At 41.4% G+C, this 17,897-nt stretch overlaps 1 protein-coding gene across 1 annotated transcript in view; it reads right to left on the bottom strand.

The window, feature by feature from the left end:
* Positions 1-1,992: 1,992 nt before the first annotated feature.
* Positions 1,993-17,897, bottom strand: part of ADAMTS12 (ADAM metallopeptidase with thrombospondin type 1 motif 12) — a 168,102-nt gene continuing 152,197 nt past the window's right edge. The window contains 6 exon segments of the mRNA XM_052777832.1: positions 1,993-4,978; positions 7,112-7,265; positions 8,998-9,056; positions 9,059-9,137; positions 10,789-10,962; positions 13,357-13,509. Coding sequence (XP_052633792.1) covers positions 4,743-4,978; positions 7,112-7,265; positions 8,998-9,056; positions 9,059-9,137; positions 10,789-10,962; positions 13,357-13,509 — 855 coding nt within the window. The 3' untranslated portion in view covers positions 1,993-4,742.

The following is a 17,897-nucleotide window of genomic DNA, read 5'->3' as shown; positions in this document are numbered from 1 at the left end:
GTTTGCCATCACTTCAGCATGCTGGCGTTCCCAGTGGGAATTTCCCCCAACACCAGCACTACAGTAAACAGCCATGCCCTTTGCCCAGGCAGTCCAGCAAGCAGGACCACAGATGTGGCATTACACGAGGGCAGCACTGGACGCCTGTTCACATCCCAAGGATTACTGCTGCAGTAAAGCCACACGCTGCCTTGAAATGCTCGCGTGTGCACTGACCTTCACTGGCCTGGGCCTCCCCTTCTCATGTGCAAGGAAGTGGCTTGACCCCACAGGCAGCCTTTTTTTTCCTTCCAGCTTCCTCCAGCCTCTACACACACAGCACGGTCTCTTTTTGCTAGCAGATAGTATTTACTGAAATCGAAGACAACCTTTAAGAGTTTAAAATCCAAGGTTCACCCCTTCTTTCATTTATTGAGACTTCATGCTAAACAAGAGGGAATTCAGGGTTTCTGTTCTGCCTTTATGGCATAGTAAGAGCTGACTCTTACACTGTGTCCTTTGCTCAGTGCCTTGGGCACTGTATTGACCTATTAATTAGGAAGCTGGGCTCAACCCCTTCTCTTTCAAATTTGGAGGGAAGTCAGACTGCAGCCTCTCACAGACCAGGCTTTGGGGCAGGCCTCTTTGACTCACTAGCCTTCAGAGCCCCAAAAGTACTGTTCTCCACCATCAATATAAGGAGAAGCGATATGTCACATTTCAGCCCCCAGCCAAAACCACTGAATCACTGAATCCAGCGGAGAACAGATGGCTGCCAAGGACCATCTTCTCAGCTGCTTGTAACATGACAGAGATAGAGGTAACTCCAGAGGTCTAGCAAAAGACTGCCTCCCCCAAACACCCAATCTCTCCAAGTAACTATTTTTCTCTGTTCCAAATCTTTTAACTTTGATTTAGTAAAAGCTACACCTAATGACTCATAATGGTAACAGTGAATTAGCAGAAGCCCTCAAGAACCTTGATAAATTTTCTTTTTGATGCGATTGTGTCTTTCAGGTAGGCATCTGATGGCAGCCCAGATGTTTAACAACTTCCTGGTCTTCACATGTTTACCACATGTTCATTTCAAGCTAATGCTAGGCAGCCAAAAGCCAGTTCCTTTGGCGGGTGCTGCATATTTGGCCAGGCTGAAGAAGTGCAGCGAGCCATGCCACACAGTGCAGCAGACAGCAGAAACTGCTCGTCAGGCTGTGTGTTGTGCAGGTCATCCAGTGAATGCCTAACGAGCCTTTGCAAAGTGGAGGGAGCTTCAACTCATTTCTCAATTCAGTTCATTTCTCTCCCTTACAGCACCTGTACAGGATGCTGCCACTGTGGGCTGAAGATCCACACTTACTTTGTGAAGTAAGAAGGAGCAACTTCCTGCAACTTCCATCGGGTGTTATCAGGCAGAACCTATGGATGGATGCATGGGTGGAGTTTGGTAACTGAGTGCAAACTGATGGTGCTCTCTACCCAAGCATATATGTCTAACTGCGATGCCTGTGCTCCTGGGCTGCATGTCAAGGAACGCGGTTAGTGTGATTCAGTTTCTGCGCATCAGCATCAGCAGCACTCGCAAAACTTGAGTATTGAAAAGATTCTGGGGCAGGGGCGGTGGGGGAGGTGGGGGAGTGGGCGTGATCATATTGTATACAACTCTTCAGGAAAGCAAATACATCCCACAATGGACACAGCAGACATGCACACATCTGCTGCCAGGGAGCTAAGGCACATCTGCTTGGACTAGAAGTGGTAAGATGTGATTTATTTCATAGGACATAACTAAGTCTACTAATGTATACTTTTACTTTAGCACCATGCTTTATTCCATTACTTTTCCCCCCTCACCCTTTTTAATCAACTCCTTTATGTTGGAATATCAAGAATCAAAATACCTCAATGATGAGGATTCCCCTGGAATAGAAAAGATACTGTCTAAGCTTTTTTTCCTTGGAATTCCATCTTAGAAATCTTCTTGCACTGGAAACATAAAATACCAGAGACATCAGACATAAGCAATGCCATTTATTGAAGCTTGAAACAAATATGTCATCATAGTTTGCTTTTTAAGCCTTGAATGTTAAAACATGCAGTGAATGTGCCAAATACACATTTTTTCCTGAGCAACCTGTTGAGGCTGATGTGTCTCAGGCTAGTATGATAATATAATGATATTACGCCTCTGCACTTAATACTCGATTCAGTTTTGAGAATAGTGACCATCTGGGTTAGGATGATAAATCCACCTTTACTTAAAAATAGTTACGTTCTAAGAAAGGAATCTTGCTGAATGGATGGAAGAGATGACTGCACATATTACTAGCATAGAGGAGATAAGAGGCTGATGAGTGTGATGTAAGAACCTATGTAAAATACAGCAGTTGGCACTGCTCTATTAAAACAGTTCATTTTGTTGTCACAGTCTTTTTCCCTAAAGTTTTAAGCTGAGCAACAGCGATGACTGTGCTTCCCTGGGTAGAAAGATTATTTTGATTAATGTCCATAATATAATTTATTCACTTTTATCCATTTCAAATGAAACTACAGCTCCCTGAAGAAAACAATGAAGCCAGAAATGGTTTTACTCCACACTAGCTGTAAGGAAGTGACAACCCTCCCAGGCATTTTTCCTCGCACCTGCACTATATCCACTCAGTCAGCTCCTTTCTCATTAGCCCACATACCTGATGGCCCACTTCTGCTGACCTTTGTGGATAAAACATTGCAGTACCTCTGAGCACAGAAGAGTCTGACTCTGAAGCGAATCTAACTTTGTCCTGCCCAAATCCTAGACAATGTTTCTGGGAACATCAGAAGCATCTGTGCTGTCCACCAGTCTAGGTTGTTTGGCCATCAGAGAACTTCCCTGGACATAGCAGTACAGCCTGAGGCAAAGCTCTGCCCAAATGCTGCCTGAATTAGACGGGACACCTCCACTCCTTCACATGCTTCAGTATTTCTGTGACCAGTGGAATAAGAACTGCCCAGATTTCTACTGCTCAGAGGGTCAGCAGCCATTCAGGACCTCAGAAGGACATAAGCACACTGTGAAACTTAAAAAGCATTATGTCTGGCATTGGCCAGCAACACCATAGACATGTATTATTTTAAGAGTATGTGCACGTATGCTATGTACACACATGCATGCACATGCACCATTGTAAGTCATCCCCCACATCTGTTATGCTAGCACCATATTTTTAACAGTGGATTTTAAGTTTTATCAGCACCTATAACTGGGGTTATATTGCCATCACAGAGGTTAATAAATCTAACCGTACCATGCTGCATATCCTGAACTCCCAGAGAGTTCAAGTGAAGTGAGCCTTTAGCCAAAGGTCACAAACGTATGAAAAAGGACAATTAGACTTGTGGCCATCATTAGGTTAATACCTTATAGCCAGGCCCAAATATTTCTATTAACTTTCATAAAGGTCTGTCTAGAAACAGGGCTATTGCTAGTCATAGTTCTGTAACCATAGTGACACTTGGATTCATGGCTATGTGTCTTGCTCTACACTGCATAAAAAAAGACATTTCCCTGTATTATTACAATCTCAAATTGTCAGGTAGCTAGGGAGTAAATCTGAGATTTTCAAAAGAGCACGAAGAACCCAGGTGTCCAAATCCTACTGAATTTCAAAGCAATCTAAATGCCAGACTCTGTCCAGCTCTTTTGAAAATGCCCGGCTTTGCTTCAAAAGGTCAAGTCTGGTCTCCCTAAAGTTTGTTCTGCCATTTTCCTCGATAGTAAAACAGAAAAGCTATTTGGCTAGTGCTCTCCTAATGCCTGAGGCCCAGAGCTACGCAGATACTCTGGGTGTCAGGCTCCTGTCCCAGGTGCCCTCACCCTCACTATGATCAAGGATTTGCACTGGGGGAAAAGTTTGCTGTGAGGGAGGTGATAAGAGTACTCTTGTGGATGTGGGCTTATACTCTACTAGGAGATACTGGATTAGATGATAGCTCTATCACTCAATATTGGCGTGAATTACAATCTATCTATTAAGGTGGTAGACGCAAACAGCTTTGCTTTCATGGTACCCAGAAATGTTGCTTAAAATGTATTTGAGAACTTAGCATCCCATATTTGGTGGGGTTTTCAGGTTACAGCAAGATATTTGTAGCAAACTGGCCAGGACAGGCTATTGCTGAGGTATCCTTTAGAGGTTCAGTCAAGTACTAAATGAGCTTTTTTTCTTTTGAAAAACCCAATGTTTCAATTTGGCCTGTGTATCATAATCAGTTATTGTAAAACTCTGCTTTTAAATTTATGAAGTGAGCAAACAATTTAGAGAAACACTGCCACTTCACCCTGGTTCCTAAAAACAGAAAAGTGAGTGAGCATAGAGAGATCTGGCCCACAGCACAGATCTATCTCTGCTGCCCCATCAGCCGCCTTCACTCAGCACTCTTGAGAAAGCGGTGCTGCTGTTTCAAGTGGGTTTTGGAAAAGAGATGGAAGAAAGAACAAGTAAAACATTCATTTAAAAAAATAAAAAAATTCTTGCAAACTTGTTTCTAGCCTCTATGCATGCCTAAGAAGTAATAGCTGCTGGTACATTGCAAATTATGTTACAAATTTTGGACTATTACAGGGCAAAATTTGAAGCAGTAAATTAGGACTGATAACCCTAAGGGATGTGTTTTCCCAGTTTTGATCACAGATTTCCATTTAAGTTGGATGGTTCAGAAAAAAAAAGAAGGAACATAAAACCTGTAAACAGGAGCCCTACTCAAAGCAACTAGATAAAAAACAGCTAGTGCCGAGCAGCTTGGTTGTTGTTTTCTTGGTTTTCAGGTGATTTTCTTCTAGATTTTGTGTAATTTTGTTGCTTGAGGCCTCGCTGATCCCAGTATCTTGCTTTGTTACGAATTCGGGGCTGACTACACGTGAAGCAGCACTGAGTCCGTATTGACAGCAGCAAGCACTTGCCAATGCCTTTCAGCCTCTGGCAGAAGTGAACTGACAGTTGGTCTTTGCTGCAGGGTAGCCCTATGGTGAAGATGAGAAGAATTATCTATATTTTGCTGACAAACTATCTGTATTTCTAGAATTTTAAACTGCTTTATGCCAGACAGTCATGCCTGTTAAGGCTCTTATTTATGATGGCTTTCTCTTCCTTTGTGTTATAGGTCAGCTTGATCCCCCTAGAATTTTAGGACTTTTAAGTGAACAGGTCCTATTAAACTTCACATGACCTTCTTTCTTGAAAAATACAGCAGTCTTTTATTCCTGTTCAGTGAGGCTTTACTTTTGTGGCAGACATAGCCAATCTATGTTTTTCACTTTAATGTTTCTGCTTTTAAGAACTGCCAGAGAAAGTCTAGCAACAATGATTTATAAGTCTGGTACTTTCGCATTCTTGTAAAAGCGCATTTAAGACAAGTGCAATGGGCTGGCAGCGTGCTGCAGAGCCATGCAGAGCAGACAGAAGAGCACAGACAAGGCACGTGCAACTACATGTTCAGCTTGACTATGCTTCAGTTTCCGCTGCACCAAAATAAGCCAGGGACTGGTACTGTATGTATTATGGTGCTTAAAGGTCTGTGGTAGCTTTAATAAACTGAGATGTGTCAGACTTAGTTAGATATTACAAAATAGGGGTCCTCAGCTGTGAGAAGAGATGGCTCAGGGGAGAGCCAAGGTTTGCAAAGGCAGGAAGGTGGTGGATTAGCCGAATGCGAGGCTGCTGTTGTTCAGCAAATCCCTCAACACTAGAACTGGGGAAACTCAATGAAACTATAGGATAAAGGTAATTTGAAACAGATAAAACCACTTTTCACAGCAGGCTGTGAACCTTGGGAACTTGCTGACACGGGAGAGGGTGGAAGCAGCCAGCATGGCAGGGTCAAAAAGCGATGCAACATATTCATGGAAAAAGGTTCCATAACTTTAAACTAAAAGGCTCTAAAAGGGGTGCCTTTAATAGTCTTAATATGTCAGTTGGGAATGCTGGAGGAATACTGTGGAAATGAATCACAGGAAAGGACTAAACTTCTGTATTTTCCCTAAGTAGCATCTTCTAATGCCATTGCTGGAGACACAATATTGGGCTGCATGGACCACTGGTCTACCCAGGAGGGCACTTCTTACGTTTTACTGGCCCCTTGAGCTTTTATTCATGAAATAACTATTACTAATCTGTGTAGGTAGTATTTATCTGAGTCTGTCCTTCTGAACATGAGAGGGACAGGAGATAAGCAGACCAGTTCAACCTTAGGGCAGAACATGTGCTAAAGATCTTTGAACAGCAGGAGGAGTGATGCATCACTCTCAATGGTATGCCAGATCTGCACTGCCCTCAGGAGTCAACCTCTTGTCTCATTGCCACATTAGACCCTTACTGCTGACTTCCTAAGAGGGAAGAATCCTCCTCCAAAAGGCCTTTGAAGGCTCTTCTAGAAGGACTCTGAGCTGTTGCTGTTCTTACCTGAGGGTACCAGCTTGATACTGCAGTACACAGACTACAGATAAAGATACCCTTCTGTACACTTCCTCCCTCCCCTGCTGCTTCTTCGCTGGGCTATTAACCATCTACACAACTGGGCTCCTGGGCCCTCGAAGAAGAGAGGTACAGGACACCCAGAGTCACAACAGGACTTCTCTCCACGTCTTCATTCTGGAGACAGTCTCACCCTGTGGGACACTGAATTCATAGTGCCTAGACCTGTATCTGGGTTCACTGCCAGTCAGATTTTTCTTACAGCGTCTGTCTCACTTTGCTTGCCTGGAATCCCAGTCCAGAATTTGCAGTTCCCATAGGGTATCTATCTTAAGAAATGGCATCTGTTTGGACTCACAGCATGACCTTCCACAGCAGCCTGTGAGTTACTTAAAACAGGTCAATACAAGCAGACCTGTTCATTTAGTTGTGGCATCATACATTAGGGATGCATGCTCAGAGAACTCCATTCCCTATCATGGCAACACAAGGCCAGTACGAATGGAGAACATGATGTGATTCTGCCAACAGTGCAGCTGAGCAGTAACAGGTTAGGCTGACCTATAATTACTGAGCCCATAGTATTCACAACAAGTTGTTAAATTGGGTCAGCTCCCAGTTTTTGCAGAATCTCAGCACAAATGGAGAGCTTTTTCGAAACTGAGGCAGGTGTATTATCATACCTGTACTTTTCTTGCACTCTTGCAGATTGCATTTCTGATACTCTGTGGGCTTGAGTTTATCCACACACATGCTGCCATTTTCAGTTTCATTAGTTTTTATATTCATGCACTTCACAGTTCTTTGCTGAATGCCCCCTCCACATGAAACGGTGCACTGAAAGAGAGTAATTTTAACATATATAAAAGTCTTTTACATAGAAATTGTGTAACATGCCAATACTTGAGCTGTAATGTGATGTGAAGCTAAAAATGCCATATGATCCAGAAACAATGACACTAAAGTACTTTGTGTACTGTATTCTCCATCCAGACACCTCCAAGGTGCATCATGGCCCGATTTGGCAGGATACAGCGGAAGGGTAAATAGTATAAATACAGCATCTTGGAATGTGTAACCAGAGTGAGAGGACTGTTTTCTACACAGGAGGATAAGGATGATCTGAGATGCCAGTCCTACAAAGTAAGACAGTAGTAACCTACATTAGTACTGCACACTGGCATTTTTTGCTTCCTGTGTTTTCTCACCATCTAAATTAGACATGCATCATCAATTGCAATGTTAGCTCTAGAAATGACCGAGCTGAAGATTTAAAAAAAGCTCAGTGAGATGTTTTTTCTTTGGTGACATTTACACTGTGGTTACCCTTTCTTTATGACCTCAAAACAACTGCCAGCTGCTTGTTCTGGCTGCACACAGATGGCCATAAAAAAAAGAATATTTTCAAAATATGTTCCTGAACTATTCTGTAAATGTACTTAATTCTCCTGACATCCCAGAGCGTCTGAGAATTCCAGTTAATTTTAAATTCTTTTTCTCTTCAGATAGTGGCCAGCAAGATAAATATTTCAACAGATAGAGAATGCCAGCTAATGAAGCGCACGAGACGAAGACAGGACTGGTACCTCTTTAATTTTTCTGCAAATTATCCTCTCTCTAATGTCTATCTCTGTGCATAAGACACAATATTACTGGTGTGAAGTACATTAAAAGGTCTTAGGTACTCTTGCCACAACTTCAGATTAATGTTTAAAGTAGGTTTTTTATGAAGTAAAATAAATGTGATAAATAAATCAGTAGAATAGTTGCCATACATTTTGGTATTCAATTGCTTATTTTATGCATGTCCCAACATTTTCACTTCCATGTTTAAGTGTTAGAGTTACACTAACTCTACATCACATTATACTCATATCTCATCTAACGGCTTTGTGTCAAAAACAACTTACTAAATTTTCTGTGTTAAATGACTCTCCATTGTTTCCTTATTTGTGGTGCCTGGCTTTTGGTGTTCTTTCAATGTTCTCTTCTGCTGTGAGAAGGATTTGTAATGTATGAATAGGTTTATTAAGGAAACTGGATGGAAAGGTTTATTAGATCTACCAGTTTCTTCACAACTAAACATGTATTGCAGATACTGGAAGGTTCCCCAAACATAAACCTCATATTTGTCAATTAGATTTCAAGATGCCAAAGTAGAAGGCTATTGGTCAAAATTCAGAATTACTGTTTGTGTGCGTAAAGTCCAATATTCCACAAGTTGCTTTAAGGGTCATCCCACCCCAATAGTCTTGAACAGTGGAAAATTTCAAATGAGTAATGGAAGAATGTCAATGGTATCTCCTTTTTTATTTGAAAAGGAAGAAACCCCCAGTCCTCCAACAACATCTAATGCAGCAACAGAAAGTAAAAGCTACAATGTCTATCACCAAAAGGAACTGAGATGGGCTGGCTCTGAAATGTTTAGTAATATTTTCAAAAGATCTCCCATTGTAGCTCCAACTGTGCATAAGAAACTATACTTGCTATAGGCACTGACTAGTAGATAATATGACTAAATACGGCCAACTCATGACAACAAATAAAACAAAAAAGAACTGAATCCTACTGGGCCCCACGCCTGGTTAATCCACTGCGTGCAAGGTTGCCTGTTACATGATGCAATAGTCTTTTTGTCCAGTCACAGCAGCCGCCTTCTGGGCAGTAGATATGTCGCTTTTGCTGGCCACCACCACATGTTCTCGAACACTAACAAAAGAGGTGCACAAACCCATGAGGAGAGCGGTCAGAATGGATGAGAACCCAGAAACAGACCATAAAGACAGTAAGAAATGTTCTTCATTTAGAAATGTAGAGCTACAGGTAACAAGAAGCATGTCACTGACTATGTGATTTAGAAAGATGCACGGGCTAGTCTACATACCAAGTCTTACAGTCCAGGTATGAAAAGCTCTGCACTGAGACATTTATTTCATCATATGCTTGGGCAGAGACAGGGAGGAAGCCACTATTGGTCCAAAACGCTTGGGGGAAAGCTGTATTAATGCAACAAATATAGGACACCGTGGAAGTGGTAACATAGAACACCCAACACAGAACTGCTCATGCAGCACCACCAGCAATAGTAATTTTTCTAACAGGAATGAGATTGGAAGACACATGTCTGCAGGATTAATCTGTAATGTTTACTGAAGACAGTATAAGTTCATGACATGCAGCATCTTAGTTTTATGAGGCGGTTGGGGACACTAAAATTCACCCGAACCATACAATAAATTAACTATTTGGCAGTAAGTGTCATAAAAAGACAGTGACCAAGGTTATTTTTTAAACATTCTTTTGTCCACTTTCTAATATTACTTACCAACTGACTTTTTACTATTATTCACTAGGTCTGCAGTAGAGCCTGCTTGAAATACACAAACAGTTTCATACTCTGACATGAAATAAGGCACCAGATATACTTTGAATAATGCATTGTTCCTGTCCTACAGGGAATTGCATCCCTATGGACAGGGGACCAGAGCTGACATCTGATAAATTAACCTTTTCAATCCAATTCTATCCACTATTCTTAATATGAGGACAACTGCTAGGGTTGGACAAGTGTTTTTATAAAATACTTTAAGTGGCAAACGGGTGCAATAATTTGGTTATTCTTATTTTTTCAACCCTTGCTGACTGCTCTGACAGGAAACCCACATCCTGGTCTGCTCCTTATTGCAGGTGTGATTTGTCAGTGGCCTGTAAGGAAGCAATGAGATCACCGCCCTTGAAATCCAAAAGCAACAGGTCCACAGTGCCGCAAACATTGTGGCACTTTCTCCAAAGCTGCTTTTGGTGGGAGTAAACACTAAAGTGTAATGAGACCACATGCTTTAGCTGACATAAATATGTGCCTGGCTGCCTATGAGTTTGTTGGCACAGATTTGTATTACAAAGTGACCCAAAAGTCAGATTTATCTTACGTCTGACCTCAGCTTCTAGCCCCATAAAATTCCAGCCTAAAAGTGTAAAGGGAAATTCTAAATTAATCATAATGAGAAAGCAACATTAAAATGGCAGCAAAAGGGATCAGTCTGAATGAATCAGATTTACTGATCGAGTAGGATAGCTAAAACAAATCTTCTTCCAGGCCATCTGCTTCTCTCTTTCAGGGTATGGTAATTTACAGATCTAGCTGTGTATCACATGCAATCCTAAAAATGGTTCTGGGAAGTCTTACAAACGTCTATGATAATTTTTATTGTAACCATACACAAGGACTGCAGAGCCTCTGAGTGGTATTAGCTGTGTATCTTCCTTTGAGTGAAAGTTTACCTAACAGCATAGGATCTAACACTCACTGTTAATTGACAGCTAATTGCTCATTCCCAAAGCGTCTTTTAAAGAACAATACCTCATTCCAGGGCTCCACATGCCACCACAAGCAAGGCTCCATGTTACAAGTGGTGTTGAGTTGTGGTTTATAGCCGAGTAATTGACAATGAAAAGGCCTCAGAAGTCGCTTTTCACGAACATCGATGCAGTGAACATCTCGGGTCTTGAAACCACCGTTGCAGTTAGCAGAGCACTGTACACAAAACAGAAAGGGGCACATCTCCAAATGATGCTCTGCTGAGGGGCTGTCCCTTCCCCAGTCACAGAGGAGGAGGACAGCCTGAGCTTTGAGCATCCCGACTAATAGAGGGAATTTCCAGTTTATCGTAATGGCAATCTGTTTTTAGGCTTAAAAACTGTGTTTTTCATCATAGCAAATCGGAACACCCCATATAAATACTTCCCTTTCTTCACTGGAATATCCACTAATAACATGGATGAATATTTAATTAGGAAATCTTGCCAGCTACTTCCAAAAATGTCATAGTGAAACAGCCATAATGCAATAAATAAAAAAATGAATCCTGTATGCAGGGAAATTGTTGGTTCTTCAGTTGTTTTGGAGGGAGGGAGGCAGGCATGAGAGAGGCACAGCTGCATGAGTTGATTTCTCATTCAGCCATAGAAGAGGTAGGTGTACATGGTAGCAGATTGCTCAGGCTGGCAAAACTGCCCCTCATTTTAGCCCATAGACTTGAGTTGCTCCTGAAACCACTGGGAGGCAGTGGACTCATCCCACAGCAGCAGTTCCCACCCTCACCTTCCTTGCTCCTCCATAGGAGGAGCATACCCCAAGAGGCACCAGGAGGTCCATACCCCAAGAGCAGCCTCGGTGTGAGGGGATGGGAGACAAGACAGAGACACCCTGAGCCTCACTCACAGCCTGTGAAATCACTTCTCAGCTTGGAGCTCTACTGGCAAGCCAAGTGAGCCCAGCGAGCCCTTCCAGCCTCCTATTTCTCCCCAGAGCTTGCTCCAAGGCCTCATGCAGCAGCACCAGGTTATGTCCCCACATATCAAAGCCCAAGACCTCTCCTGCTGCTGAGGAAGAACTGAATGTGTTACCTCAAGGATAGGGACAAATATACATTTATTTATTTTGTCTTCATCCAGAATTAAAGCCAGTTCTGCCTACACCTGAGCAGGTCAGCTTTCATCTTTTACGCCATCATGCAATGTAACAACTGATGCTGTTCTCCTTTGCATAAATAAGCATTCTTCAGTTGAACAAGGAACCTGAATATACTACTTCCCCTGGGAGCTGAAGGATGGATGGGAGTCCATACACTTGTTCACAGAAGCTTCTGTCCCTCTGGATAGAAACAATGGACAGAAGTGACTGTGCAAGAAACTGTGTACACACAGCCCCAAAATACATGCAAATTATCTTTGGTATTAAACTCAGACTGTAAGATCTAGTCTGAAGCACCTTTCTTTTAGGGGAGGGGCAGAATTAGATGAGAGTAAACTATCATCCACTTGTTGCAAGAGCAGTAACATTTATGAAGAAAAAGTGAAGGTGAAATATGCCCAACTGCAACTGCAGAATGTCTATGTATCATTTAAAATGAATTTCAAAGGCTTAAATGTGGTTATGTAATGCCTTGGCCTTTCCTGTACTTTCTAAACAGGCATGTATTTCACGTACAAATCAATTCTATGTCAAAGAGCTCAATAATTTAACACAGGTTTTGTAACTATAACCTTTTCTTTGTATGAATTTGCCCTCTAGTCCAATGGCAACAACATCATCTGCAAAAATTATATGTATTGAGAAAGTTTGAGAGATCAATCTTTTTCTTTATTAAATCAACATTGTTTCAAATAGAATTTTGTAGTTTTTCTCTTTTGAGTCTTGAAAAATAACCCATTGTTCGAAGCCCCAATTTTAGACAGTGTGAAGACAAAAAGTAACAAGCTTCAAGAAGTCACTGAAGTCCTTTCAGGTGTTCATCACACATCTTAAAATACCAAAAAAGAACTCAAATGCAATCCATTGGGTTCCACTTACCACCTTGGACACTATTCTGTCTCTTGACCAGACCTGTGTACCTAACTAGGACCAAGTAAGACCCTAGCCATAGCAGGCATTCTCCCCAATATATTTTCCTTTAGTTTTTGCAATGTAAAACTTAGAGGTTACATAAATGAGGTTCAGACCACGTTACATAAGAGATCATACAGAGTGGCAAGGGTGAATAGAAACATGCCAACTCCTTCTCCGAATTCCCACTTGCTTCTTAAAATTAGGATATGGCTCTGGAAGCAGAGACCAAAAAGATACCACATGCAAGTATGTGCAGCTTTGCCCTGGGATATCCACAGAACGTGGACAGTGAGCCCTGCTTTAGCTCTAGATGCAAGAGTTAATGAGCATGACCCCCACACAGGAAGAACAGAACTCACAGCAGAGGCTTTTCCAAAAATAACTTAGTCAGGAAATTAGTAAATTAGTGCTGAATGGTCAACTGGGAGTCATGTATGCATTCACTGAGTAAGTAATTATTTTAAAAATGAAGTATTTAGAACTCCCTACTCTTTGAAGTTAGCAAGCTTACTGTTCACACACAGCTCTGAATGAAGTTACCTTGCTCCAATTTCCTGTTTTCCAGCTAGCGCATGGGCGGAGATAACATTTTCTTGCAGGATCAGGCTTTTTTGTGTGCTGACAGTGAGATATGTTCCTGCTGCTGCACTCCACGTGCCTCCAGAAAGCCCCCATTCCACAGGTGGTAGAGCACTGCACAAGGGTGAGAAGAAAGCCCAGGGGCAAACTCAGTGTTAATAAATAATCTGGAAACAATCCAGGAACCTAAATATAAGTATCTAGAGCCATTTTAGATGACCTACGTTATCTAAGTTACTCAAAAGATTTCAAATTCACCTAAGTCTTACTTAAGGTTCTGAAGGAGGGCTTTTTGTTGCTTTGTTAGGGAAACACCAATTCTGATTTATACTATGCACTGCTCTTCTTTGGCCAACTCCTGCTTACTGAGATATCCTAAATCTGTACCAGGTGTTCCACCGTTTCCTTCTGTTGGTTTTGGGGATCCAGTGCAAAATGTCATTGCATCCAATCTTCAGCACTGTTCTCTATCCCTAATACTGCTGAAGAGATATTCAGCAAATTGCGTGCATGATGCTGAAAATCTGAAATAAATTGCGCGAGACTTGGAAAAACTGTGCCGGAAAAGGATTTTTGAAATTATGAATTCAGAGAATGGCTAAGTGTTTCCAACATTTGGGAGGGTTTTAGTGTCTGAGGTAAGGGAATATTGATCATGCCAGTCCAGATCCCTAGAGTGCACACTCTTCACAAAAAAGTCACTATCATTGTATTCTGAAGCAGGAAGGGGTGAAAAGTGGCTGGAGACACCCATTTACCTTCTTCTCCCTTAAAAAGGGAGGGACAGTGAACTATACACAGAGTCGAATCCAACACATGCCAAGCAGCCTGTAGCTGGCAGGAGAAACAACATAAATAATCTTGAATTAAGTCAGCAAAATGATGAAGATAGCAACTATTATGTGGTTTGAACTCCCTACATGGAAGTGGGAGAGTTAAGTAGGGAAAGCTGAGTACGTGTCCTTGGAAAGATAAGGAAAGCTAAGCTGAAGCTAAGGCAGGGGAAAAAACCCAACGCTGAAGACATGGAGCTGTTTGTTAGCAGACTCAGTTAAAGAAATGGAAAAATGGTTAATGGTCACAACAAAAAATTTCAGAAAAACTGCACATTATGAAGAGTGTGAATCTGCAAGGCTTCTGCAGCATGCCACCTCCAGCTTCTGAGATTCCTGGGACATCTGTCCAAGAGGCCACAAAGATCCTGTTAAAGGGGACTGCATACCACTCTTCAGTTTTGCATAGTCACATACCTGTCCAAGACAATTTGTCTGTTCAAGAGGATGGACTGTCCTTGTTTTGGTTGCTGTTTGATGGCTCCCCCCACCCCTGCTACACCAGTCTGACAACACCAAGACTTTATTTAAGGGCTGCTTAGTGTTTGACCAAAGCCTCACTCTGAGCATTCATGAGAAGACCAAAAATAGCTCCAGGGATGATACTAGGCAGATCACACTTACAAAGCTTTATGTTCTTGTCTGAGGGAGGTGAAACGCAGCAGGATTATTTCAAAAATTGTTGTGTGCAGGTACAGAGCCAAGAGAGAAAAGTGTGATGCTGCAAATAGTACTGGGAGAAAGCTTGAGCTTTCTTGACCATTGTTTCATGTTACATAAAGGAGATTGATTGCTCTGAAGTTCAGGAAGACTTACTGCTTTTCCCTTTTGTCATTCAGGAACCAGTCACAGTAGATGTCTATTACAGAGGGAAGAAGTGCAGGTGACTTTTCATGACCAATAACAGAGGTGCAGAATGAGCAGATCTGGTGGTAATGGGGTATCTTTGGTACCCAGAAAGCTCATAGAAAGGTAAAAATGACAGCCCAGAATGACCTGGGAAAGTAGTAGGAAAGAAGTTAAAAGTTACAGACAGGAGCACCGGTGTTGTGGGGCACTGTTTTGCCCTACTCTCATTAGTGTTCTCCCTTGGGAGGTAAGTGCCAACACTGCTGTGGGACATGTCACACCCTTCCTTCTCAGTGACTATCACTATTCTTGGGCACTATTTATTTACTAGTATAGACATATGCTAAGGAGCAAAGAAACGTCAGAATATTGGCAGTTACTAAAAGAGAAAGATAGAGAGCATGGCAAGAGATTCATGTAGGTAGATGTGGCGGTCTTGAAATATCAATGCCTTGGAGAGATGTCATCTAAAAACAGGCAAAAAGTTTTACTAAGTTTTACTGTTTACTAGTAAATAGAGCAAAAATGATGTCAGAAAATTGTAGACTAAAAGTGAATTAAAAGTAATGAACAGTAAGAAAGGTTCTGTGAATGTTAGAATCATGGTGTGTGGGGAAAATATAAAACTTTTATTTCATGAGAAAGATAATAGCTGATGTATTTACAGAATCACAGAATGGTTGAGATTGGAAAGGACCTTCGGATGTGATCTTGTCCAACTCCCTGGCTAAAGCAGGGCCAACTAGACCCAGCTGCCCAGGACCATGTCCACATGGCTTCAGAGTATCTCCACGGACAGAGATTCCAGAAATTCTCTTTTTCACCACCTTCTCTTCTTCGAACTTGAAAAAATAAAACAGTTTAATGTGCCAGGCTTCACATAAAGTTAACTTTAACAAGAAACAATAGCTTGAACAAGAATAGCAAAAGATTACTAAAACATTAAAGAATAGCAAAGTTACATGCATCAAGTATCCTCAAATTGATTTCATCAGTTGTGAAACCAAATGTATTGACCTTACCTCAATATTCATTCAATTGTTGAATAACCTTTGAACTGTCGAGAATTATTTTTTAGAAGAGATTGGAAAAGTCCCAGAGGATTAGAGAAGAACATCTTTCAAGTTATCTTTAGGAAAAGAAAAAGCCAGATCCGTGGCCTAATGGAATCTAACTTTACTTCACAAGAAGATATAAAGCAAATTATAAAACAATCAAGATCAAAATGGTAAATACTAACAAAGATGATAAAGCATAGAACAAATTATTCAATTTAATCTAATATCCTTCTCTAACAGGAGTACCTGGCTTAATGAAAATAGAGAGCCAGCTGATATGATGCATTTTGACATGATCACATAGAGCATTCTTTTAGCAAATAATGGAAATATGCTCTAAGTGAAATAATTACAGGATTGGTGCACAGTTAACTGAAAAACTCTAATAAAGTGGTCCTCAGTGATTCAGTGTCAAAATGAAAAGACATTTCAAGTATTGTCCTGCAGGGCTCTGTCCAGAGCCAAGCTCTCTTCAGTTTTTCATTAACTAATTGAATGATGAAAGACAGCATGCACTTAAAAAATTTGCAACTGATGCCAAGTTGGGAGAGTTGATGGGAATCTTGGAGGACACAATCTGAATTCAAAAACATCTCACCAAGTTAAAATCATAAGAAAACAGTAACCTGAAATTCAAAAACATATGCAAAATACTACAATTAGGGAGAACTTTTTATACATACATATATATACACACACACACACATATGTACACACGCATACCACCTAAACAAAACTGAGAACATCTGCTGACCTAGAAATACAGTATTGAGGGATCCAGGGTTTACAATGGACCACGAATTGAATAAATCAAAGTGGGACCGTTACAAAACAAGACAAATGTCATCTCAACGTTCACAAAGAGGGTCATATATGAAATGATAGCAATTATTCCATTTTATTTGCCAGGTGTCAGCTGGGGCCATAACGAACATCACTGATGAAGAAATACATGATGAAACTGAAGCAAGTCCAGAGGAGAACAACAAAGTCACCAGATATTTAGAAAACATAAGGAAAATCTGAAAAGATTGTTTTGTTTAGAAATCAGACCCAAAACCAGTTATTAAGAAGACAATTATCTTCCACAGTCCGCATATAAAAAATAGAATCTTCATTTTCAGGACAGAAGATGTTGGTTATGTATAAGGAAAATATTCCTAATGGAGTAGCATTTCTGTATTATAGACTTCTGTTTGGGATGTGCTGGGCTTAGGAGCACCTTTGCCTGGACTTTCTCCTGTAGGCTCTTTCACCCAAGCAGATCTAAATGCAGGTCTTTGGGTGTGTGCAGGAGGAAATGCTTCACTTGTCCCACTTGAACATGGGGAAGCTAAAGCCATTCTCACCTGGCCATGGGAAGGCACAGGATGAAACTTCAGACTGCCATCAGGAGTGCATGTCCTGAATGACCGCTGGTGGTGACAGAGGAGGGGTCTTACCTACTGGCTGCATCCAGACAGAGGGCACCATGATCTCGGTGGTCTAGCTGTGCCTCCACTGCCATGGGATACACTAATCATCTCTTGCTGTCCTTTTTAGCGCTGCATTTCTGCATTTCCATTAATTTGCGTCATTCCAGGCAGACCCAAGAGCAAACAGGTACAGAGAAGCAGACCTTTGATAGCCTTCTCCATCAATACTAAGACACAGAGGCTGATCAGTGCAAGGAGGTTTCCAGATCTGGACCTTTGGCTGTACTGATTAGCTTGGTTAAAAAAGGCCATCAGAAAAATGAGGTAACTTGTTCAAAGTCTCTCAC

Source organism: Harpia harpyja, chromosome Z, assembly GCF_026419915.1.
Source record: "Harpia harpyja isolate bHarHar1 chromosome Z, bHarHar1 primary haplotype, whole genome shotgun sequence".
NCBI classification, from domain to species: Eukaryota; Metazoa; Chordata; class Aves; order Accipitriformes; family Accipitridae; genus Harpia; species Harpia harpyja.
The sequence above is the reverse complement of the archived record's forward strand: the minus strand, read 5'-3'. Positions and strand labels throughout refer to the sequence as shown.